The sequence below is a fragment of the Trachinotus anak genome, unplaced genomic scaffold (assembly GCF_046630095.1).
Source record: "Trachinotus anak isolate AG129_WGS33_773 ecotype Australia unplaced genomic scaffold, CSIRO_AGI_Tana_v1 ptg000007l, whole genome shotgun sequence".
Taxonomy (NCBI): Eukaryota; Metazoa; Chordata; class Actinopteri; order Carangiformes; family Carangidae; genus Trachinotus; species Trachinotus anak.
In genome coordinates this window covers 14061591-14086090 of record NW_027273858.1, presented here as the reverse complement: position 1 = coordinate 14086090, position 24500 = coordinate 14061591, and the positions used below count along the sequence as shown (strand labels likewise).

General features: G+C 38.2%; 1 protein-coding gene across 2 annotated transcripts; it reads right to left on the bottom strand.

The window, feature by feature from the left end:
* Positions 1-182: 182 nt before the first annotated feature.
* On the bottom strand, positions 183-22669 carry hcrtr2 (hypocretin (orexin) receptor 2). 2 transcript variants are annotated; one of them, XM_071480828.1, is made up of 7 exons: positions 22456-22669; positions 10073-10251; positions 7803-8046; positions 6455-6570; positions 6115-6335; positions 5736-5857; positions 183-5301 (listed from the first exon to the last, which is right to left on the bottom strand). In XM_071480828.1, exons 1-7 carry the CDS (start codon positions 22667-22669, stop codon positions 5135-5137), a joined length of 1263 nt encoding a protein of 420 aa, XP_071336929.1. In that variant the 3' UTR covers positions 183-5134. The 2 variants fall into 2 exon arrangements, with proteins under 2 accessions (XP_071336929.1, XP_071336931.1); XM_071480830.1 differs by lacking the exon at positions 22456-22669 and having other exon boundaries at positions 7803-9038; positions 10073-10214.
* Positions 22670-24500: the final 1831 nt, after the last annotated feature.

Genomic DNA, 24500 nt, shown 5'->3' with positions numbered 1-24500 from the left:
GCTCAAAGTGATAGACAGGCAACTATAACTGAGCATTTTAGCTCATTGTTTTGGTCGCAACTGAACTGCTGTCAGCCCGTTTCCAGATACAGAATGAACCTGTTTTCAATGATAAGGCTCTTAAAACCAATGATAAGCTGAATTAACTTGCTTAACACCAAACACAGACAAAGTTAGCAGCTAGCTGGTGAACACAGTGCAACTAAAGAGCCAGAATTTCTCCCCATCAGGAGTCAATGGAGACCAAGCTACAAATTGACATCAAACAACAGCTACAAATGACTCTGAATATGCCCCTGCAGGTTGTCAGAAACCCAACACCAAGTGAATGATAATGTTACTCTGTGTATGTGTAAACAGGTGACCGCTGAAGTTCACCATATCATTGTGAAGGGTGATTATTTGTCAGGATTGTGTTCACAGCTTGTTTCTACTCCCCCCTTCTGGTAAAACAAGATTAGTAATTGCAAATTTCAAAAACGTTTGTTTGTTAGTTTGTCTTTACTTTATCTATAGAAATTAGACTGCATACACCAGATACACCACTGGCAGCTCTAGGTGTTTTTATTTTCCAGTTTTATTTTCCCAGTTAGTGGAGCAATGGCAAATGATCGTCTGGTGTGCTGAGCTAAGATGCTACTGGCTATCTTACCCAAGCCCATGATATTTTTTTGCTGGGGACAGAGATAAGAGACAGAGGAAGATAAACCATATAGGAAGATACTTTATTGATAAAACATGTGCAGGAAAACAGACACAGTGTATGGGGCGTTGATTATTAAGTGGTGCACATTGAAATTAACAGCAACATTTTAACGCATTTAGCCCCAACTAATGTCGAGAAAAAAGCGGTGTGAATTTTTAAAACTATTTTTTTTGGCCAGATTTACAGCAATATTCATGAACTTTGTCATATTTGCTTTAAAAAAAAAAGAAGTAATGTTAAAGTCCAAATATTAAATATAATGTCAAATGTTTAACCTAAATGTTAAATGTTAAATCTTAATGTGAAATCTTGGCGAGATGTTGTTGTTGATTTCAGTATGCCCCACTTTACAATCTGCAGCCCATAACAATGAGGAATAAACTGATAACTAATTAATGCACTTTGAAAGCTCACAAGAACAGTAATATCAAGTCAAGGAACTAATAAGGCAATCTGAAAAGTTTAAGCTCAGGACACATGGTGGGATAACTGCATGAAACTCTGATTGGTGGCAATGCATTCCCATGAAAAAGTGTGTTTCCAAATAAATAAATGCATTGAACATGAAAAAATAATGATGGTCAACATCCTGACTTTTTATGAATTTCTGTTTGAGGCTTACATTCTGATTTACACGCTGACTTCTACAGCCATTGGTTGTATGAAAAGGAAAACCAGATTATTACAAATTTGGATAAAGATACACAGCTTGTTGCACAGCATGGTATGATTTGTAATGAACTTCTTATTTAACTGCTACTAAAAAGCTTACGAAAAAAGCTTCAAAAACCATGTCATATTACATTGGCATTAATACTTATAAAAGATTTTTTTCACCAAATAACTATTGCAAAATAAAATACAACAAAGCTCACAGCTGCTTTGAAAAAGAAAGAGATACAAGGAGGTTCTGGAAAGAGAAATGCAAATTTTTCATAAAGCACTGACAAGATGGTGAAATTATACTTAAACACAAAATCAAATACCGGAGCTCTATTACTGAAGCTAAGGATTTCCACTTTAAACAAACCACATCTATGCATAATGAAACAAATTCATCACAACATAATGAGTAGCAAACATCTCTGGTGTTTTAAAGCATCTGAAACATTTTGGATGTTTAGTCTGATATTTCAGATTACAAATGATTTTACACATGATTTGAAAAGCGTGATTAACTTATTGTCTGATAGAGTTTGAAAATGTTAAGTTCCACAATTTGAATGTAACTAATAAAGTTTAATTTCAGGATTGAGAAGCTTTAAAAGTACAGTTGAAATTGAAATGAAATTAAAAGAGTGTAAGATCAAAACCGTTTGGACAAAGGCTAATGTATATGCTTTTTATGAAATAAATTATAAACCACTATCAATCAACATTAATTGACTCTCACAGGAATCACTCACAGGTGAAGTTAATTTACTTATTTAGCACCATCTTATTCGGAATAAAACAAATACTGATCATGGTGCACAATACACATTCAAATAAATAAAAGAAGAAAAGGCATAAGATGTGAAAATGTAAAACTGACATACACATAATATAGTCAACTTTTTAACACATTTTACAAAACATATTTGTTAGTTTTTTTTATGTTATAATGATGATAATTTTATAAACTGTTCCAGTCTGGACAATAATGGAAATACCTGAACTGAAGAAGATAAAATGTCAGTGCACTGCATTCTACCAGTGGGGGCACAAATCTCTGAAATTTCCTGAATGTATAGGATAGCATGTTGTTTTTGCAGCATTAAGTAAATTATCCTTGATGTGCAACAATCTCACATTCAAGTCAAGAGTGAAAGTGGTCCTGATGATGTTAGACTTACATGAATACTAAAACTACCAAGAGTTACAGATCTACTCTCGAAACATTTTTGGCTCAACAAGCAAACTTTTGACCACTTACAATCTCGCTTATTAGCAATCTCAATTTATAGTCAACACGCACCAGTAATTATAGAGCCACTGAACAGGAATCAAGCTGCATTGTTTAGCATCATTTCCCCATCTTTGTTTCGTGTCATTGCAGAATTACAGTTTGTTTTCTTGTTTGTGGAATTCTTTCATATCACTCTTGCCTTTTCCTGAATGCGTTTTCAGTTTTATTGATGTATTTCATTATCTTGATCTGATGAGAGACTTCCACATAACTTTTGTTTATTCATTTTGCGTCACTTATGAGCAGGAAGACTTTATCTACACTGATGATTACAGTGGTGTTTAATACTTACTGTGTTTGTTTATTATGTGTGTTAATTATCACTTTGACAAATACTACTTGAATAACATTTCCATTTCATAACATTTGTATCCATTTGCTTTATTTAGCGAGTATTTTATCATGTGCTGTAGGTTTGTGGATTTACATTCCAAGGTGAACTTGCGTTGAATTAAATTTCCGATGTGAACAGGTCCATTAGAATTGGCTTACTGCACTCCATCCATCTGCCTTAGTGTCTCCTGACAGAAAGCTTGTTTTTTGTATTAAATCTGCATGGAACTGTGTGTAGAGGTTGCTTTAATATTCCTTCGCTCACTGTTTTTGGGTCTAATTGCTGCCAGCACAAACACAATGCGGACATGCAGACACGACTACCAAGGAATCAGAGTCTGCGGTTTAGTGAGTGAGAACACAAACAATATCATTTTTTGCTTGGGAATCTTTGTTTCAGATTTATGTTTGTACTTGAAGCTTTAATTGCACCCATATACAAGCTTATTAGCTGCAATTACATTTTGCAATTTATAAATATTAATGAGAATAATATATTAGCTGTTTTAACTATTTACTATGACTAAAACAGCTGAGAATGGGAGAAACTGTGCTGGAGTTCCACTGTCCTTCCTAAAGTAACGATTATAAAGAAGAAACCGGGTTGAGACTGAACGATTTTCAATTCATTCAGTCCAAGGACCAGCAGATGTTTTTTGTTGATTTTTGTTGGGAAAGTGAAAGAAGTGCTTGCTAGCTGCTTGACTGTCGCCACTGAGATGTCCTTGACGAAGCCTTTGTACTGAGCAGCGTCCAGGTGTGAGTGTGTGGAACTATGTGAGTGTGACCCAGGCGTTCCTGTAAAAGCATTGTCGCACATTTTGCAGTTCAGTGGAGTCATTTCCTGTCTGGGTTAACTGGATGCCAAATGCATTGCTGTAAAAGACTCACACTCTGACACATATGTAGCCAAACAAAACAACGCAGTAGCAACATCACTTGTTGAGACAACAACTGGTTTACAGTCAAAATATGTTAACGTCATTTATTTACAGGCCTCAATGACATTATTGAGAGTAGGTTAAATGATTGAAAGGTTGGGTATGGTGGATGACAGCAAGCAGCCTATAATAGTATAATGGTGTAATCGAACTATGATAATTTTGGTAAATTAACTGAACATGATTAAGAAAAAGTTAGGGTCAATATAGAAGTCAGTCACTGTCAATGAAGATTACAGACGATTATAATTCACAGTATTTGAGAAACTGTGAAACTGATACAAACAGTTTTGCAGCTGTGTTTTTCTGTTTGTTTTCTTTTCATATTTAAGGCTTTCATCATGAATATTCATTTCAGCCAGGATATTATATAGACATGTTTCTTGATTGCACATTCTAAAGTGCAGCTTAGTATTGATATAATGATGTTTGGTTTTCATGACATCCTCTGTTTTTTTCTGACAGGGAAGTGCCTGCTGGACTCTGACAGTATAGATGATTGACAGAAGCATTTCAGTGCATTTCAAACTGGATCTTTGAAACTCTGACACCTCTTATCGACTCCATGTCACTTCTACCCTGTGTTGAAGAATTCACCAGCTCTTGGAAGCAGAGAAGTTCATGATTTTATTATTTATAATGTTTAAAACTTAATTTTGCTTTGGTGCTAGACATACAATAGCGGGCATGTGTGCAGCTGCAACAAAGAAATATCATAAAATTCATGTTCCATAGTTTGATGGATATTTATTATGTTTGATCTAGCATAATTTCATACTGTTAATGCACATAATCATTCATTCATGGGCATTTACACTGAAGACTGAAGATGGAAATCAACTAATTAAGGAGAAAAAGTACAAATCTGAGCAGTTATGAGACCTATTATCTATAACACCTGCTCTTCTATTGTTGTAAAAACCCATAAACAGATCATCTGCAATATTGATTCTGGCTACTGAACCAGATATAAAGTTATAAATATAAAATGGTACGTTTACAATACAATAAAAGCATGTGCAACTAGAATCATGTCACTTAACTGTATATCATAAAATATATATGGAGTTCTTAAATACTAAACATTCAAATGCCGCTTTTTGCCATTCCTTGTGTTCCCGTTCACGTAAAAGAAGTGAGAGGGTCTTCAGGAAACAGTTATAAGTTATAAGTGTGTCTCTGAAGCCCCCCACTCAGAGTATAAGACTACACTACCTGATCTGATATGCGTGACACATTGTCCATGTTAACTTGAGTTGACAGAGATTTTCGGCTGTCTGTGCTCGTTCTGGTCCTTGTCCTCTGTGTTCCATTTTGGCCTTGACCATAACAATGGCAAGAAAAGGCTGCTTTAAACTCCCCGCGGAACTTCCCTAAGGAGAACGAGAGAAACATGAAAACCACTTTCACTTTGAACCTTTTCTTTATACCTTGCATAAAAGCATTTTCTGTTTTCATTAACATTATGACCAACAATTTTATTAGTGACTCGTGTTTTAAAAGAGTCAGTTAACTCTTTATTATAGATACATCACATTTTGTTTTTTTTTTGTTTTTTTTTGGTACATAGTGACTAATAGCTGAGCTGTATATCATTATCAAAGATATCAAAATTTAATAGCATCTATAAATTCATGTGAGTTTGTGATAAACATAATCGCGGCTTATATTCATATTTACAACATACATTACTATCAGATGAGGAATTTATGACAGTGAGTTGTATTTTTAAACCCAAACGTTCCACTAGAGGGCACTAATGAGCTCAAACAGCTGGTTAAAGTGATGAGACAGGTTACAAACTTACCACTGAGGAAATTGTAGATGATGGGATTAGCTGCACTGTTGGCATATATGAGCCAATGTGAGAAAGTGAACCATGCATACACTGTTTCTCTGTCATTTGTGTTCTTGAAAGTCCCAAAGACTCTGCAAGTAAAGCAGGACACGGTGTCAGCTAAAGATTCTCCTATTCATGCTATACTATAAAACACATTATTTTAAATCAGGATTGCAGAAAACAAGCAACGATTCAGTGCGTTCAGTAGTGTTAATATACATGAGGCTACCAGGGTGAGCTCCTAATTGAAAAAGAAATGTAAAATGTCCCGCAACCTCTGTTCTTGATCTCTCTCTGCTTACATGTCTTTTGAATCTTAAAGCAGCCCAGCTTGAGAGGTTATTACCTTTTCATGACATTGAGCACGCTGATTGGCAGGTAGCACAGGGCGAAAACAAAAAGCACCACCATCAGCATGCGAGCTGTCTTGCGTCGGGCTCGGACCTGTTTGATCTCAGCACAAACTGTGCTGGTCCTGACTCTGACAGACTCTCCCCGGCCTGGAGTCGGAGCTGAGCACTGTATGGGCCTCCACTTCCTCTGCAACACAGATGTGCTTCCAGGAATCTGTTAATAAAACATGTGTATACATCAGGCACTGTAAACCTGACAAAGGAAGATCAGTTCACCACAAGATTTATGTTTGAACACGTTTAAATCACCTTTAAAAGATATATATTACACACCTGTTGACACCACAGCTTGTGACATATCTGGATATATGCCAGGACCATGAGACATAATGGTGCAAAGTAGGTGACAATGAAGAAACAGGTGTGATACACCTTTGGGTAGATCTCAGCTGTATAAACATAAAACAAATATCATTAGAATTTGATTGAAAACTAACTGTACGATCTCTCCCTAAGACCCACGCCCCCAGTTACTGTTGCTGTTCTTGTCAATCTTTGTGTTCTCGCACAGCGCATCGAGTTATTAGTCAAAATGCAGAGTAATGTTTGAAACACCAGGTCTTCAACTTCACATAGACGTAAACAAAAGCAGACTTTTCGATTCTAGCCGACAACAGTGGATTGTATGGGCTGAAATGACTGATATTTGCAGATCTTAGCAGTTGTAACTAGTTGGTTGAAAACTTTTATAGCTGATTTTTTAAAATGTTTTTAATCTGACTTAGTTCTGTTAGTTCTGTTAGTTCTAGTATTATGGTGCAGTATTTACATGAAAATCTAACTAAATATTATTATTATTATTATTATTATTATTATTATTATTATTATTATTATTATTATTATTATTATTATTATTATTATTATTATTATTATTATTATTAACAAAATATTATTTCTGACCACTGGATAGCAGAAAAACATACTTGGTCAAGCAACGCGATGTTTAGATTTAAACTTTATGTTTGTCTATTACAGTGGCCTGTAATTTACTTTTACATAAGAAAATGATTTGAGGACGAGGAAGAACTGAGGAGTCTGGCAAATGAAATGCCATCTGACACAAGTTTGGTTGGAGCTGCTGGAGTGTAAACATCTCCAAACTAAACGAAAATCAGGACAGCGTGTCTGCTGTTACTGCACCTGTAATAATATTGATAATATAGATGACTAATAACAGGCCCATGCCTTTGAGAGTAAAGCTAGGTTAGTAATCCATTCCTTACACAATATGCACACATACGTGTGTGTGTGTGTGTGTGTAGTGTATAGTGTGAGGAATGAAGATTAGTTGCTCCTGTCTCCACATACCTAGGGGGAATAACGGTATATTATTGTACGAGTAAAGAATAAAACATTGCTCATCTTTCTGGTGACACTTCAGTACTTGATTTTTGTTTCACTTTAAGTCAGTTGGAGTTCAGCTTTGTTGAATTTAGTGGTTAGGGTTAGTGTTAGGGTTGTGTGTGTGTGTGTGTGTGTGTGTGTACATGTTGTGTCTTCTTTGAGCTATCTGTGTTTTAAAAGTATCCAATTGATAACCTGCCTCTGTCACTGTAACCTAATAGAGTGAGAAATCTGGCTCAGTGTTTTTATGTATTCAAGGCGCATTGTGAAAACTAACCTCCCCAGTGTTCATCGCACACGGTGAACAGACTGGTCTTGTTTGTGAGTTCAGGCAGCAGGCTGCTGCACTCCATCACAATAGCCTGAGGGATCATGATGATGCATGATACAACCCAGATGACAACAATACTCTTGCGAGCCCTCTTGGCTGTGCTCTTGAACATCAATGGATGGCAGATAGCATACCAACGGTCTTGGGCAATGCAGCTCAGTGTTAGGACTGATACAGAAACTGAGATGGTCTGAAATAAAAAAAAAAAAAAGACCCGCCAGTTAGATAGAGACTGAAATGGCATTTTCAGTACTCCAAAGTCAGGATTCAGAAAACAGTTCCCGCAGCATTTTATTTTATTCATGGATGCAGCTGTGATACAAGAGACATTCATATAAATTTGATTATGTGCAACAGCACACGTGAATGAGGAACATTATTTCAAAATGTATAGCTGCTGGGACTTTGTTTTAAATCTTGGAGATACTACATGGCTCTAACGCATGTCTTTAGCCAACACCCTTCCAATTTAACTGTTAGCTCCTTTTCTGAGGCAATGGCAGCATAACACATTCATTTAGATTTTTAGACCGAACAAAGTGTGGTTAGTATGACAAAGTGTGAATGGTAAAACGTCTTTGATTAATTTTGCAGTCCTTGATTGGTGACATCAGGGTAGACAGTGTGGTGAGGAATGTAGCATCATAATGATTGATTTTATCTGTATTTTTTTAATTAAGCAAATCGATTCACCAATTCACCAAAATGCTGGCTTTCACGATACAGGTGTGAACCGTCCTGGAGATCGAGCACAGATGGAGTTAGTCCATTGTATCCAAACCATAATGGTAATCACGAATGAGTCCAAGAGCAGATTAGCAGGGTTCAGTTAGACCAACAGGACGGGGGGTCAACCACAATCTTCTTTGCCTTTTTCTTTGTTGCCTCGATGGAGTGCGGTCTAATCTCACCACAATCTAAATAGCCTGGCTCTTAAATGAGACTCTGGGAAAGGAGCCATACCAGATGAAGCGAGATTTCAATTATGGAATGAGGAAACTGGACCGACTTCAGATGTGGCATGTTGATGCATGAGAAACTCCTCTGTTGGAGATCCTCTTATCCAGTTTCAGCCTGTTGCACATGGTTGTCACCAGGAATTTCCGTTGGTCCTTTTGGTTCACAGCAGCATCACCAATTTCATGTGGGAGATAAACCTGTGGGTTGTGGCTGGGTCATATTCTGTGGGAAATAAATGCTCAGCTCCAATCAATAGTACATGTACAGATATTATGAGCTTGATATGGTGGCTTTGAAAGAGATCTGTTAATACACTGAGCATGACGCAGAAATAGAACCCACAGAGTATAGTGTACCAGCCTACGGGCACACTGCAGGTCTTCAGAAGCCATTTAAGATATAACAAACAGGACACGTCAGTGCAGCCAGTCTATAGTCATACTGTGATACTGTCATTCTGGAAAGGAATGAAATGATAGATCTGCTGATATTACAGTGTATACTGTAATTATATTATATTACAGTCAACAAATCCCACGGAACGACTAAAACTGTCAATGAATTGATCTAGGTAAATCAATGAGACCCATCTTTGTACTGGATATGCTCCATCAGAAAGAACATGGGCATTATAGATTATCTTGAGTTAAGCCCAGATATGTCACCCTGCTAAAAACTTTAACAGACACTACATATTTGAGACTTGTTTTTAAAGATTCACACCTTCAGTATGTAGAAACCTACACGCATGAGAGAGGGTTGGGAAGTCGGAAAGTGCACTGCTAGTTTGTGTCTTTTCATTGAATCTGTTGACAGTTAGAGAAATGTAGATATCTTTTCACCACAGTGGTTAAAGGTTCCAGTGAATTCCAGCTGCTGGGGAAGGTGCAGTAGAGGGAAGGGTGCCAAACTTGCTCATGGACAATTCTAGTAAAACTTAACACAAAGACCTGTGAACAGCCTAAATACAAATCAATAAAACTGTGTGAGAGATAATAGTGTAAGTAATAATATGGTAAATCACCATGGGATAACAGCAAAGGTTTCACACAGTGCGCATCTCCTGGGATATAAAAAAATGTTGTTTTTTTTTTTTTTTGGGGGGGGGGGGGTCCCCTTGGGAATAGAGAGAAAGAAAAAAGTAAAAACAGAAACAAGAGTCTTGGTCTATATTAATAAAACCCTCACAGGTTGAGTAGTTTACATCAGGTCAAGATTTCAACTATCCTGGTTGAATGTTGATGTTGATCTCTTACCTGCAGATAAGGCACAACTTTGCAAAGAGTGTTTCCAAAGAACCACGTCTCTGTGATGTCGACCACGAGACTTGCAGGCAGGCAGATGATGGTGACCAAGACATCAGCAAAGGAGAGATTCACTATGAAATAGTTGGTCACGGTGCGCATGTGACGGTTCTTCCACACTGCAAAACAAACTGAAAATGATGCACAATCAAAGACAGCCCAAAGTCAATAAAGGCAAACATTTATCTCATTAGTCCAGGCTACCGAATGTTAATCACTACTGTCTTGGAGCCATGCAGTCAATTGCAGTTTGAATTAAAATCTAATTATATTCATGTTTACAGCTTCAGTCCTGCTGGCAAACTATTCACTATTCAGAAATTAAACAAATACAATTAATGTTTAATGTGTTAGTGTGACATTTCATGCTGAGACTGTCACAGGAAAGTGTTTTCACATTCATAAAAGTTAATCAATTTTTAACAGCTCTTTTTAGTACAGGCATTTTCTTTAAGCAATTCATTGGCACAACGAAAACTGGTTATTTTACAGGATTATCTAAATGAGCTATTAATTTTAATTAACGTAACGCCCCAAGAAAATATGATCTTTGGTCTTATCAAACCTGAACAGATTTCAGCATTCACTGAGTTGTATAAAATATAAAACAAACAAACAAAAAAAAGAATACATTTAATGGTGAATCTTAAGTAAAAGCAAATCCACTGCCATATATAGATAAAGACTGTGGAAAGGGAGTCAAAAGTCATAATGTGAATATGTGCCATTTATGCAAAAGGCAACTGCAAACAAATCTCAGAGCAACTAGCTACATGTAATCGTGTCTTACATAATGGTTAAAAGTCACATCAAAAATATGACATTATTCAGTTTATATCTATTATCAGACCAACAGACAATGTCGAAATACCTCAAATGTGTCTTGATACAACTTGTAATAAATGACAAATGCAAATGAATAAAAATAAACCAGTGTTTTGCTTTATGCAGTAAAATTAAGTACATTATTACCTCTGTTAAACAGACTTCATTTGCATAGCACTTTTCAAAAACAAGTTTAAAGTGCTTCATCGACATTAAAAAGAGATAAAAGACAATAAATAAAAACCTTCGAAATGATTAAAAGAATTAAAGCATAATACAAACAGTCATCAAAATCAGCACTAAGTAGTTCAGTGGCTTTGAATAGTCATAAACCCATTAAAGATTTGTAATTGCGACTCTTCTGTAAACACAAGAATAGAAATAAAACATATACACTGTAATAAACATAAAAAAGAACAAAAACTTACTAAAGCAATAAAACAAAAGGTGTGGTAAAGCAAGACAGGGGAGTCACTGGATGGTTATAAAAGTGCAAATTGCTGCTTTTATGGACCTCATGGCCCTTGACAGCACATGTGGAGGTAAATGGTCCAGAATATATAGCTTATATAGCTTGGGGAAAACTGTTCTGGTAGTAATAGTAATACTCTGAAACACTGACATTTTGTGAGTGTGGGGAAAATTTAACTCAATTAGGAGAAATATGGCACCATTTATAATTATCAGGCAGAACCCTTTTAATTATTCGACCAGTAACGTAATTTCAGAGCCAGCACAATATAACTAATGACCATTTCACTGGGTGATCAATCCAGAGTGTCTGTAACGCACAAACTTTAAGGGGGAATCAGAGGACTGATTGAAAGTAAGTTACAGAAAGCACAGTCAACAACATAAACATTTATTAGCCTAATACACACGATTAACAAAGACTGACATTACAATAACACAACAAATACTAACTACACAACAATGACACTACGGTGAAAGAGTAGATGATTGTAGTACCGGACTTTGACAGGGGAAATATGCAAAGTGAATTAAATGATGATTAAATGAATTATCCCTTATGGTTATGGAAATACAAGTATATGAGTTTAACAAACACAACGCACAAAGTAAATCATAAATGGTGACAAATCTTTTAACAGGAGTAAAAACATAACTACATACATTCGAACAATAAGAACAGCAGGCTAATAATTTCATGACATGCTAGCATTTTAGATTTACATGCTCCAAGGGCACTCTGGTGGCTCATCTGGTCGACCGCATACCATTAAGGCTTAGTCCTCACTGTAGCAGGCCTGGGTTCGAGTCTGGCCTGAGGCCCTTTGCTGTATGTCATCCCCTCTCTCTCCCTGACCTTCCTGTCTCTCTATCACTGCAACTATCATAATAAAGGCAAAATGAGAAGTGAATGAGTGTAACTGTCTATGTGAGCTGCTAAAAGAAGAAAGTAAAATCAAATACAACCGTGATCAGAAAAAAAAAGGATCAGAATACGTCAAGGAAGATAATACAAGACCATCAGATAAAACAAGATCAAGAGTATGGCCCTGACAATGAGTGGGCCTAGGTGATGAGAGGGATACATTAAAAGAATCAATCAAGATAAAAACTTGGACAGTTAGTGGTGCAGCAGACATGAATATTAAAATCACCTAGAATTAAAAACCTGTCATACCTGAGAAGGATTATTGACAGGGGCTCAGAGAATTCAAAAGAAGATTTAGAGTTCAATAAAGTTTATAATCCCATCCCATCCCAAAAGTCTTAGTTGGTGAAAAAAATAGCCAGGAGGAGATTCTGTGATAATAATTTAAAAAAAATCATTATACACAAATGACTTATTTAACAGAGATATTACACTGAGTAGCCTTTCCTTGAACTTTGACATGGAACAGTGGAAGAGACATACAGTCGGCCAGCAGGGAGTATGAATAAGATTAGATGGTCAGACCATGTGGAGAGAGAGATGGCTTACTGAACAACTGATCCCTCTGTCACTGGTGATAACAGAAACAGTCATTTTAAAATCACAGAACAGCAGAACCCTCACTGTTGTAAAATAGAAGTGTGGAAAGGCTCAAGCTGGAGTGTGTGTCAGGGAGAATTAAAAGCTATAGAATGAATAAAAGTAGAAACTAGTTGCTTGGTTCCTTTCTTACTTGGGTGGAAGCATTTTGCCCTTTCTTCATCCAGTTTCACATAGGAAACTGGCGGTGTGTGTTGTGTCACTTCTTAAGACTTAAGTAAAATCCCCTACCTTCTTGTACCCTCAATGAAAAAGCAATATTATGAATGTCAGGTGCAAGCCATATTGATGGAAAAAAAAAACCAGGTGCAAAAGGCGGGGGAAACAGTGAGTCATTTATCAAAAGGTTCTAGACTGAGTTAGAAATGTGGAGAAAAGAAAGCATATCAGAGACTGACTGGTTGTCGGCATCGGTGACAAAATGGCTCTCCAGGAAACTACAGCTCATGCCTGAATTCAATTTGGAAACTGCAGTGCTGACTGTAAGGCGAGCTGAGGATGTAGCACAGCACATAAACCAGCAGGGGCAATAGGCAGCACTCAAAGTGCAGGGAGTGACACACTGGAGATAATTGAAGAGATGTGGGAGACAGCTTGTTGCAGAAAATGCGGGAAAAATGGTCACTTGGTAAGAGAAGTCACTCATTGTGAAGACACTGAGGAAAACTTTTATCTTGGAGCGGTAAATCAAGACTGGATTAGAATCAATATAGCCACTGACATTAGTGTAATGAATCTGGAAACATTCAGAGCATTTAAGCCAAAGAGTAAGCTCATTAGATCTAACCCCTGGATAGGCCGTGAGGGACACCAGATATTATGGCACAGTTCACAGCTAATATGCTGCATAAACTGAGGGAGTAGATCTTTAACCTAAAAGAAGGCCCTACAGGCGACAACCTAGGGAGAAAGACAGTAATAGAGATGAAGCTGGTCAACAGAGTAGAGCAGGTTAGTGCAGGGGCAGGACATCAACTTAAGACAGATTCAGTCAAAATCCAGGAGAATGAGCTGTATCATACACTGTGAATACAGCCAGAAGAGTTCCCCAACCACTTCTTCCCATAGTCCAGTCTGACTTGCAGTGAATGGAATAGTTGATAGAGAGGGTCACACAACCTGGTGTGTACCTATGGTGCCGGTCATGAAGCCAACAGGCACAGTGAGAATTTGCGTAGGACTTCAAAAGCCAAATGAGAACATCAAAAAAGAGAGACACCAAGTGCCAACAACAGAGGAGACACCGGCAAAGCTGTCAGGGTCCACAGTCTTCAGTTTCAGGCTGTAAAAGTATGAATTATTAGGAAAATATAAGCCTGAACATATGAGAAAATACACAGTATATTCTAAAAGAAAACTAAATTATCAATACAAAACAAATCTACATAACAAAATAAGAAAGCTCACATATATCAGTAGAGCAACTTCTATGACCATCATGTACTACTTTTTTTTAGTAGTTTTAGTTAGCCAAACTAGATTTCTTCTTTGGGTAGCTTCAAGTAATTGGCAGCTTGCAAAGCTATGCTTTCAAAGTAACTTCCCCAACACTGACAGTGTATAACTGCTGTTGCTTTTGAAATGCTTCGGTAATTCAAACATGGTGTAACCTGGGCTGCAATGTGAATGTGCAAAATGACATAGAGAATTTGTAAGGTGGGTGGAAAGAGAATGTTGACACTTAAAAATATGTATGTCTCTGAAAAGAACCAGAATTACATTTTCCACCATTAGAATATATATATTTTCAGGAGAAATTTAATTAAAGTTTACCGACATGACTGTAGAAAATACATTAAAGTTTCTATTGTGACTTATTTCTCATGTATACAACCACTTGGATTCTAATTTATTCTGTGCCGGGGTGGGTGAATGAACTCAACCTTGTACAGGTGGCTGCAGGAAAGAGAACCACAGCAGGCAGAGTGGAAAATGATTTCACTGCCTGAGAGTTGTAACAAGGGGTACCAGGTGTTCGAGTGCATAAGACACAGAGATAAAAGGCCTTCTACGCTTATTTAAGTATGTCTAAGTATGTCTCTACCATTCCAGCACATGCAGGTCGATACAGAACCTTTCTCATTTGGATTCAGCTGTTAGAACCCATGCTGGTACATGTAGTATTTTGTTTACTTTCCCCACAAGCCATTGATTGAGGCAACACGCCACCTGGTGCGTAATGTTGAAATGAAGCAGAAACCAGACCCTCCCAGCTCAAACCCACTCTGTGTTGGTAAAGTTTTGGAGTGCTGCAGAAAGTATTTTTGTCTGATCAGACCTGTGTTCAGAATAAAGTTGGCTGGAGCCACAGTGGGAATTATGGTGCGGTCAGAGTGGGGACTGTTTTTTGTCTGGTGCTGGGCCGGTGGCATACAGTGGATTTATCAGAGCCTTTCCTCTGAAAACAACTAACTGCTATGGCTGGAAATGATGCTAATAGGAGCGGTGAGTAAGTACATTTACCAAACTATTCACTACCACTTACTTACATGATGAAGCAAAAAGCAGGTAGGATAGATATTATATATAGCTGCTTAACAAACATATTATTGTCTTTATATTTTCCCTGCACTCACTGTGTCGAAGCAAATAATACAAACATTCAGTATTTACATAAGGGGAGGACAGTTCCGCCCCCTCCCCAAAAACTGGCTGCAAATTGGCCTTTTCCACAACTGACATTTTGATAGAAACGGAAGCCGCTAAATGGAGTTCGCCGATTATTGTTGTTAATTACAAATGTGCTTTTTCTGCTGATGAAATGGCAAAATGCTGGAGCGGCTTGTAATTTGTATGTCAGTCACAGTGAACTCTATGTGAGGTAAAAAAAAAAAACAAAACTTGGATCAATTTGCAACAGAAGCAAATTAGTTCTGGCTCTGCTCCTCACTGATATCAAAGAGGAGCGAGTTCATCTTTACACAACATAATCAAATACAAATACCAATAAGAATGATAAAGATCAAAGTTTGCCTCCCTGAAATGCTGGAACAGGAGCGCGTGGGTCATGTCAATCAGAAATAGTCTGTACATGCCCACACAGCCCTGAGAAGAAGTCTTATCAGACAACAAAGGTGAGAACACCTGTAGAGGTGAACCAGGGGTGCACAGAGCACTTAAATGTTGCTCTGGCTGTGGTTCTTCTTTTCTGTGATCTGTGAATTCACTGGTGTCAGATCTATCTAGTATAACTGTTTACTTTTTCTTCATGTCTTGAAGCCCCAAAGATGATAACAACACTGTAAAATGCAGATGTGATACTGCAGACCTGCAGTGGATTATATAAGCATAATGAAACATCCAGACCATAACTGTAACTATGCATAACAGCAAACACAGGATACAGTCAAGTGAAATTATTATTATTTTTTTTTTTTGTGCACATCTGATCAGCAATGTGAAAATGAAAAGTTGCAACAATGCCATGATTGAATTATTGCATCTGCAATGAAAATTTAAATAAAGTCAAAATTTAATAACAATATCCAGTAATAACATCTTAGCCAAAGCCGATCAACAAATTTGCTTGATTTGTGTGAATTAATACAGCTATTTCTGATCATTTTACACACAGAAGAAAGGGCACAAGGATCACAAAAATAAAAGAAACTGCTGCAGCATAAACAGACACTCTCCCTCCACTTTCTTCTTTTCTATACCAACAACTGGTGAAGTTAGACACAAATGTTTTTCTCCGCTTAGAGAAAGACACAAGTAACCTCCTGTTCTTTCTCAGTGTCTCTCTCACAGCTCCCCACGATGTTAAAGGCTCTGTCACGAAGACTCAAACAATAAATCCCTTGAGGATCAATGGAGTCACATTAATTCAAGCAACAGCAGCACAACCGCCCAGATTCACCTTTCAGTCTTAAGGAAGAGAAAGATATAGCTGTAGGGACTGTGTCAAGATGGAGATTTTTTTCCAGTATTTTGTCAGGAATATGTTTTCTGGATTCATTTCTGGAATCTGTGAGCACATATATGACATCTTAGGTACCCCTCCCTCGCCCAGCGTCAGATGGGATTGGCTCCAGCCCCCCCACGGCCCTGTACAGATAAGCGGTATAGATAAGGGATGGATGGAGTCTCTAAACTCATCCACCTTAATAAACACATATATGAACACTGGCCAGTCTAAGTTATATTCACAATATTAGTACAAAGGTGTAGCCAGTAAGGAGGTGCAGCAACAAAGAGCACTGGCATGAGTGATTCTCAGATTATAAGGGTCACCTTGTACACCCGCGTGATCATGATTAGCATTGCCAGTCAGCAAGTAGCTAAACAGCTGATGAACGAGCCAGTGATTGTCAATGCCAGTAATCAACTTCAGCTTCAGAGGTAATCCAGTAATGAAAGTCGTCACACACTAATGAGAGTAAATAGCAGTATTTATTTTGTGCTTCTATCCAAAGCACTTCACAGTTTACGTTTCATTTACACAGATGGTAGCGATCTACCATTCTGGGAGCTGGCCAGACCATTGGGAGCAGTTTTGGGCTCAGTGTCTTGCCCAAGAATACGTTGACATGTGGACAGGAGAAGCAGCAACTGTTGTGTGCCACTGGCCTTCAGAATAAAAGCTGAGAATAGTAAAACTTAAAGTAAAGTAAGTAAAGTAAAGCAAAATGTAATGTGGTATCCAAAAGATTGTGAGTATCTCAGAAATTGAAATTGTTGTTGTTGCTTGTAGCTGAACACCAGCGCGAAGCCTGAAAGGCATAAAGCAAAATCACGGAGATTTGACATGATATTCTGCTTGGTTGCAGACAGATTTGCAATGGTTATGACATATTTGATTCCTGAAATTGTGTGCTTGATTAGTTAATGTTAACCAGTCCATAAGAAAGAATCTCTTCATGCTTCATCTCTTTCATTTATCCTGCAGCAGTTTCCTCTGTGAACTCTTTCTGAATCTGTTTGTCTATTGCACAGCAACACCTCCTCCTCATTTTCACATACATTCCCTCTATAGAAGCAGCATAAGGACATGACTTCTTCTGCTGTATACACAAAAGCACTGTTTGTCTTCTTGTCAAGTATTTTGAAGACCATGGGTGCTCAAAATAACATCTTTTGGCTTGGAGTTTTGTGTTCCCTTTTCGATCAAGCTGCAGGTCTGCCAAGCAAACTTTTACAAAATCAGCAATAAAATGCGTCTGAGGCTGTTATCTGAGTGTCAGTTTGTGACAAGCTTGTCAAACACTGCTTTTCCTGCTGCCGAAGGCTCAAACATAACAGAGCTTAGGCCTGGGAATAGCAGCACATCTCTTTTTTATCCTCTACCTCTGCCATAATAGCAGACGATGGAGGGGTTGATTGAGTCGCAGGGACTAGTCTCTGTTCTGCCCATTGTTGACCTCTATAATCAAGTCCCTCTCGGTGTTAAGTCCTGTCTCACAATCCTCTTTCAAATCATGTCAAACCATTGAGAAAAATTACAGTCAAAGCGATGTAATTTCAGGTCAAGGACAAACAGAGTGGAGAATGTGCACATCCCAAAAACTTTTACAGCTGTTGCATCAAAAAGTCAAGCGCATTTCAGTCTGACTCTGTCAAGTGAAATCTTTTCTATTTAACAAAGCCCAAAAAAAGATTTCTCTAAGCTTGAAATATTGTTCCCTTAAATTTTCTTGAGCAACAAAAATTTGACGTTCAGTATACTACACTGCAAAATCAGTGTATAAACAAACCCTGAAAGTGTTTCTCCGGTATTACTCAAAGGATATTTGCACATCGCCGCTGGCTTTTCTTGGCCTTGGAATCTAACGCCAGCCGGCAGCCACAAACACAGTCCAACTGGATGTACGTGTTGTTTGTTTCCACTGCATTTTGAAGTAGGCAACTGTTTGCTATTGTCATCGTAGCCACAAGAACAAGAGTCTTTCTCACAAAGCAGGATTAGTGGGTCGATCTGGTCTCAACAAGGTGGTTCGACCTCAAAAACAGCTCTCCGTTGTTGTGGTAACTAATGCTGCAGACCATACTTCAAGTTTTGTTCAGGCTTCCAGATCAAAACATATTCAAGGACCATCAATCAACTGTAGGAAAAAAAACAAAACATGTAAGTGACAAGTGCTTCAGAGCCCAGAGTGCTTTCCATGACACTTAATCTATTAGAAATATATCATTATATTGTAATTGTAATCAATGTCCAACCCAGGCTGTAAAACAGAGCTTCTAACAAACACCGGGTCGATACTTTCCAGTATCAAAAATGGGTAAAATGTACTGTTGCATATTAATTGTGCTGAAATTCTTCCATATCCCGCACAGTGATTAGTTCAGTGTGGATTGCTGCATCCATATTCATCACTGCGTCTCTGTGGAAGATGAATCTTTGTGCATAAAAACTGTCTTAAAAATGTCCTCAATTATGAACACTGACCACACGCATTTGTTATAATATACTCCCTTTTTTTCATAAGGATGTTTGCTTTCACCATTACTATCATTAAAAGAATATGAATTATTATACATCAGTCAAGTTTACTAGTAGGACTACAGATCAGCACGTTATGCAGGTTGGTCAGTTAGGACCTAGTTATTTTTTGAAAATGCTGTTTGATTTCAGCACAGCACATGATGAAATCCTCCCTCAGCAAGCCAGAAATGAGACGCTGGCAAACACAAAAAAAGAATAGTGTGAAAGTGTAAGTAATGAACCCATCACAAACTAGGAAGTAATTCATGGCTAAACTCTGTGTGCAGTGGCCCATGGGTGGCTAACACAGCAACAATTATATACACTTGCTCGAGTTGAACTGAATTGAAAAAGGCACAGCTTGTCTTTGATCTCCTGTTTTTATGGTTATAATTAGATGCAATGTAGCATTAAATCCAAAGCAAACTTAAATGCATGCATCTGATGCTGACATGTGCTACTGGCCGAACTTATACTCTATAAAGCGCAATAGGTGGAAATCCGCTTGTACCACAAGGAGTTTTTAGTGGCAAACATTAAGCATAAATAGAAATAATAATGAAAATACATTACTTATTAAGTACAGTGCCACCTGCCAGATTTTGATTTGGGCTCCCCTACTACAATCTTAACACATAGGTAATTGGCGTGTTATAATTAAACTTGCATTAAGTGTAAGAGCAGTGAGAATTACCCATGACAACAAAGAACCAAAAAAATTAGCTGAAAGACGTTAAACTGCTTTGTCGAGCTGAAGGCCACTGCAGAGTCAGGTAATAATTCTCTGTGCACTAAGAAGCGTCCCCTTTCACACACACTGATACACTGCTCATAAGAAAAATTTGATTTCAGCAGCTTTAAGTAAGGGAGAAGGTGTGGATGGAATTATAAAACAAAACAACGCAGTTAAAGCGGGTACATGTGAAAATTCTTCATTTGTATCCATTCTGTTTTTCTTATGTCATCTGCTCTGCTGATCTTGCTGGCGTCCTTAAGTCTCAAAGGGCCAAACGGCTTTCCTCACATGTTGCTACGTTACAAGGTTTTACTTTAGTACCCGTGTTCTTTAAAATGTTGTCTCTGTGTTCAGCTTTTGGAAAATTTGCTGCAAACATCAATAGTCATAACAATGTCTTGGGCACAAAAGCACAAAGAAAGAGAAGCTAAGATGATTTTAAAAGCCTTTGCCTTCTGCTGTTGGCATTTCATCTAAAAGGAGACAGTTTTAATGACAACCTGTCAGCTGAAGCTATGAAACTAATGGCCTGCCCGTTAAAACCAAACGCCAGCTCTCCCCTGGTATCCCCCGGATCTGTTAGACAAACAAATGCAAATTTCACTGGAAGCAGAAAATCTGCTGGATAAATTCTACAGTACATGGAATGATTATTGAAGCTGCAGTTGAACCATTTATCATCCATGCACACAGCAGGCAAACTAGATGAGTAAAACACATTATTAGGCATATTTTGGTATTTTGACATAGGCCCTATTCTGTGTCTGTGGGAGAGGGAGACCTACTGGTGTGGTTGCTGCCAATTTGTGGCTTTCACACTGTTTGATTTGAAAACAAAGGACATGTCTTCGGTATTACTGGAGTTATCTGTGGTATAAGGACCAAATCCAGAACCCTGACCTTACAGTGAAACTATTGATTGAAACTGTGTCTCACTACTGTGATTATAACTTGTGCATGCCCATATTATTTCCAGTCTATCTGTCCATTAAATTGTGAGACCTGCTGGACTGAGCTGTAAGGCCAGATGGATTGATACTGAGTTGTCTGCATCATTAAACATTTGAGTTGCTCAGATGGCACTATAGATGAATGAACTAGTGTTTCTTATAAAATACCAAAATTAAGATTTATTCCCACATTTCTATCCATAGCGGTTATTTCATTCAGAAAAAAGTATGTTTAGATTATATATTTTAAGTTTTGTTTTATCTGTCAAATGGCAAAAGAATGACACACCAATTTCCTTAAGTCATTTCACTTGTTATTTCACGTATTATTTCACACCGGGTCCTGTTCTGTAAGTGCACATTGATAAATTGGGTCCATCTGGGTTTGTTGAGACAGCAGTCATGGCCAAAAATGTAATGTTGTTTATGATGGAACTGATTCTAGTGAAGGAAAGGAACTCTAGATGATGAGAGAAGGAAGACTCCTGCAGTGAGGTCAACAACACAAATTTGCATAAAAAGAGTTGAGACCGCATGGATCAAACTGTAAACGGGAAATCGGCAGGTTGCGGCAGAGCCCCTGTGACCACCAGAGGGCCCCCAAGAGCGCTTGATATGTCCCACAAGCCAACTTGTGTGTGTGTGTATACCAGGGACCCCACCAGTGGACACCCCACAGTGATTGGGGGGGGGGGGGGGGGATACACACAGACACACACACACACACTCACACACACACACACACACACACACACACACACACACACACACACACACCGGTTCAAAGGTATATTTGCTCCTGCTCACAGCAGGGTACACAAGACTACAAACAGCATAATAAAGGGGGGGTGATGATCGAGAAATGATTAGATGAAACTCAGAAAAAATGTTCAAAAAAATTAAAATTACACTAGTGTGATTTACAATCTGAAAAAAAAAATAATAATAACAAAAAAAATAAATAAATAAACAAAAATAAAAATCTTTTGGTGCGAGAAAAGTGCGTCCGTGGGCGCGCAGTCTCCCTCTGTCAAACCAGTGATATAATTTATACTGTCTGTATCTGCGGGCTTCCACTTGTGCCCGTGTGGAGCTGCACCTTGCCGCACCGGGAGACTGCGCTCTGTGACTTATCCTCTTCAGCTCCCTCCAGCAGCAGGTGCGCCGCTGCGATTAAAGAGAAACTGAAGCTTCCTGTTTTACATTTCTCATCACTGTAGCATTTCATTTCATTTCCCCTGCAGCAGCGTGCTCATTCGTGTTCTCAAAAAAACAAACAAAAAAAAAAAAAAAAAAACAAGAGGAAAAAAAGTTGTTCAAAGAGAGCTTCTAATGTCTGATTTATGCAGGGCTGATTACGCGCGTATGGGGGAATGAAAATATATCAAAGACAGCACTTACCAAGCGAGTTTCCAATGAGTGAAACGAAGAAAACAATAATGTAAGCCACAATCAGAACCCATTCATACTGCTTGGGGTGTAAGTACTCTCTCCAGATGTATCTCAGAAGTTCGTCGTCCTCATCCAGAGTGGAGTGCACATGCAACTCCGTGCTGTTGGCCACATGTGCAGAAGAACAATCCTCGCAATCCAGATTCCCGGTGATGCCAGACATCCTCTCGCTGTCAATCGTGTGTCCGCAGCGGCCGCAGGTTGTTGAGCAGACTGACAATGAGGACTCGCACTGTAGCGCGATGATAACGCTCTCCGCAGACCTCGTCAGTGTGACGCTGATTTTCTCCTCTGTCTCTCCTGCGCGGCCCCAGCAGGGTCAGACACCAGCAGCACAGCTGATTGTAGCCTGCAAGAACCTGTGAGCGCCCCTTCAAAAGACACAAAAAAAAAAAAAGAGATGTTGCAAAAGTCTGTGAGAGAGGTTATTTTCTGCTGTGAGCATTAAAATACCCCCACAGAGATCTGACCCTTAGGCTACCCTTCAGGTTATTTTACATCACCCATTTATCTGCAGAGGTTCTGTCTTCATTTTGATACTAAATTCATTCATTCATTTTTTAAAGATTCCAGTGCTTCCATAGGGCAGTGAGTTGTCCCTGTGATGGACAAGGACGTGTAAGTAAGAGTTAGAGTGAGGTTGGAGGGATATTGAGCTGTAGCAGCTTTATCTGTTTTGAATTCAGTGCAGAGCTCCATCAGGAGCCTCTAAACGGGGAATGGGTGTATAAATACCCCAAGGAGGACTTGAGACCATTTCATACACCCAGTTAACCTGCATGATCAAATTACATGAGCTGTGAACACAGCTGTGAACACCATTAGAATAAATTGGGTAATTTGCCTCAAAACGTGGCTAACATGTTAAGATATCTACCCTAACTCAACCCTAAAAATATGTTATTTTTAACAACCAATTTATGGACATATCAACTTAATCATTACAGTAAATAAGGTGAATTGCTATTGTTTTATGTCGTTAAGAGTCATCATTCCCACTGCCTCAAGCTGAGAAATGCTGCTGCAATGCAATGGGCGCAAACTAACAGGGATCATAGATTTTCATTCCAGGATCTTGTTTTTTATACAAAAAAAAAAAAAAAAAAGTGAGCTGTCTGGGTTTGTTGAAGTAGCATTTTTGTGCAATCTATGATGCTGCTGATGACGTGGCCTCAGTGAGAAAAGTGGCCTGTGATGATTAAAGCACTGGAAACATGCAGCAAGACAAACAAGACAAAGCTACACAAATGGCTGATGACAGCGGAGGTCAAAATGAATCAAATCCCATATTTGAAAAGAGCAAGTGTTTGTTCATCCAGATGAGCTGCCAATTATGTCTCAAATGTCATCTTTTAAATTGGTTTTGTAAGATTTTTCAGATGAAACTTGACACTATGAATAATATAGAAGTACATATTTTTACAATATTGAGGTTGATAGTGTCCAGTCTTTGCTAAATCTCCTTATATGGTACAAAAGTGTAGTGTGATTTTTTTGTTTTTATAGCAACTTGAGACAGGGATATGTTTTTTTTCCTATTTATCAACATTGTTAATTGTACCTGACTGAACTTCCATTGTTTGGAGACAGCAGGTGTTTCCTCTTTACAGGCTTCCTCTTTGCTCCATTGTATAAATGTGATGTGTCTCATTTCTTCATCAGAAGATTCAAATTACCGACTCTGTATAAGTCGGAGCCAAGGTCATTAAAATGACTTTCAAGCATAGTGATGTCAGTGTTAAGTCTTAGTTCCTTGTTTTGTCTTTTTTCAGTAGTATGGTCTGTTTGCTTCTACGAAAAGCTGGATGTTCTAACCATTTTCCCATGTCTGTACACTAAGTACAGACATGAGAAGTTATTTCTGAAGTTATTGAATAAATCTAAAAGATGTAAGTGTTAATAAGTGAGCTTCAGAGGTGCTGGAAGGCGAGCTGAATAACACTGGAGTTGCTGTATCAGAATTTCTCACTGGTTGCCAGATGTATAGTAGAATA

Excerpts from the sequence above, each read along its gene's own strand:
- hcrtr2 (XM_071480828.1), bottom strand. The coding sequence starts at position 22,669 with ATGTCTGGCATCACCGGGAATCTGGATTGCGAGGATTGTTCTTCTGCA. Across the intron at positions 8,047-10,072 it reads AAGTTGTGCCTTATCTGCAG|ACCATCTCAGTTTCTGTATC; the intron begins GTAAGAGATCAA and ends TTTTTATTTCAG. Across the intron at positions 5,858-6,114 it reads GTGCTCAATGTCATGAAAAG|AGTCTTTGGGACTTTCAAGA; the intron begins GTAATAACCTCT and ends CTTTACTTGCAG.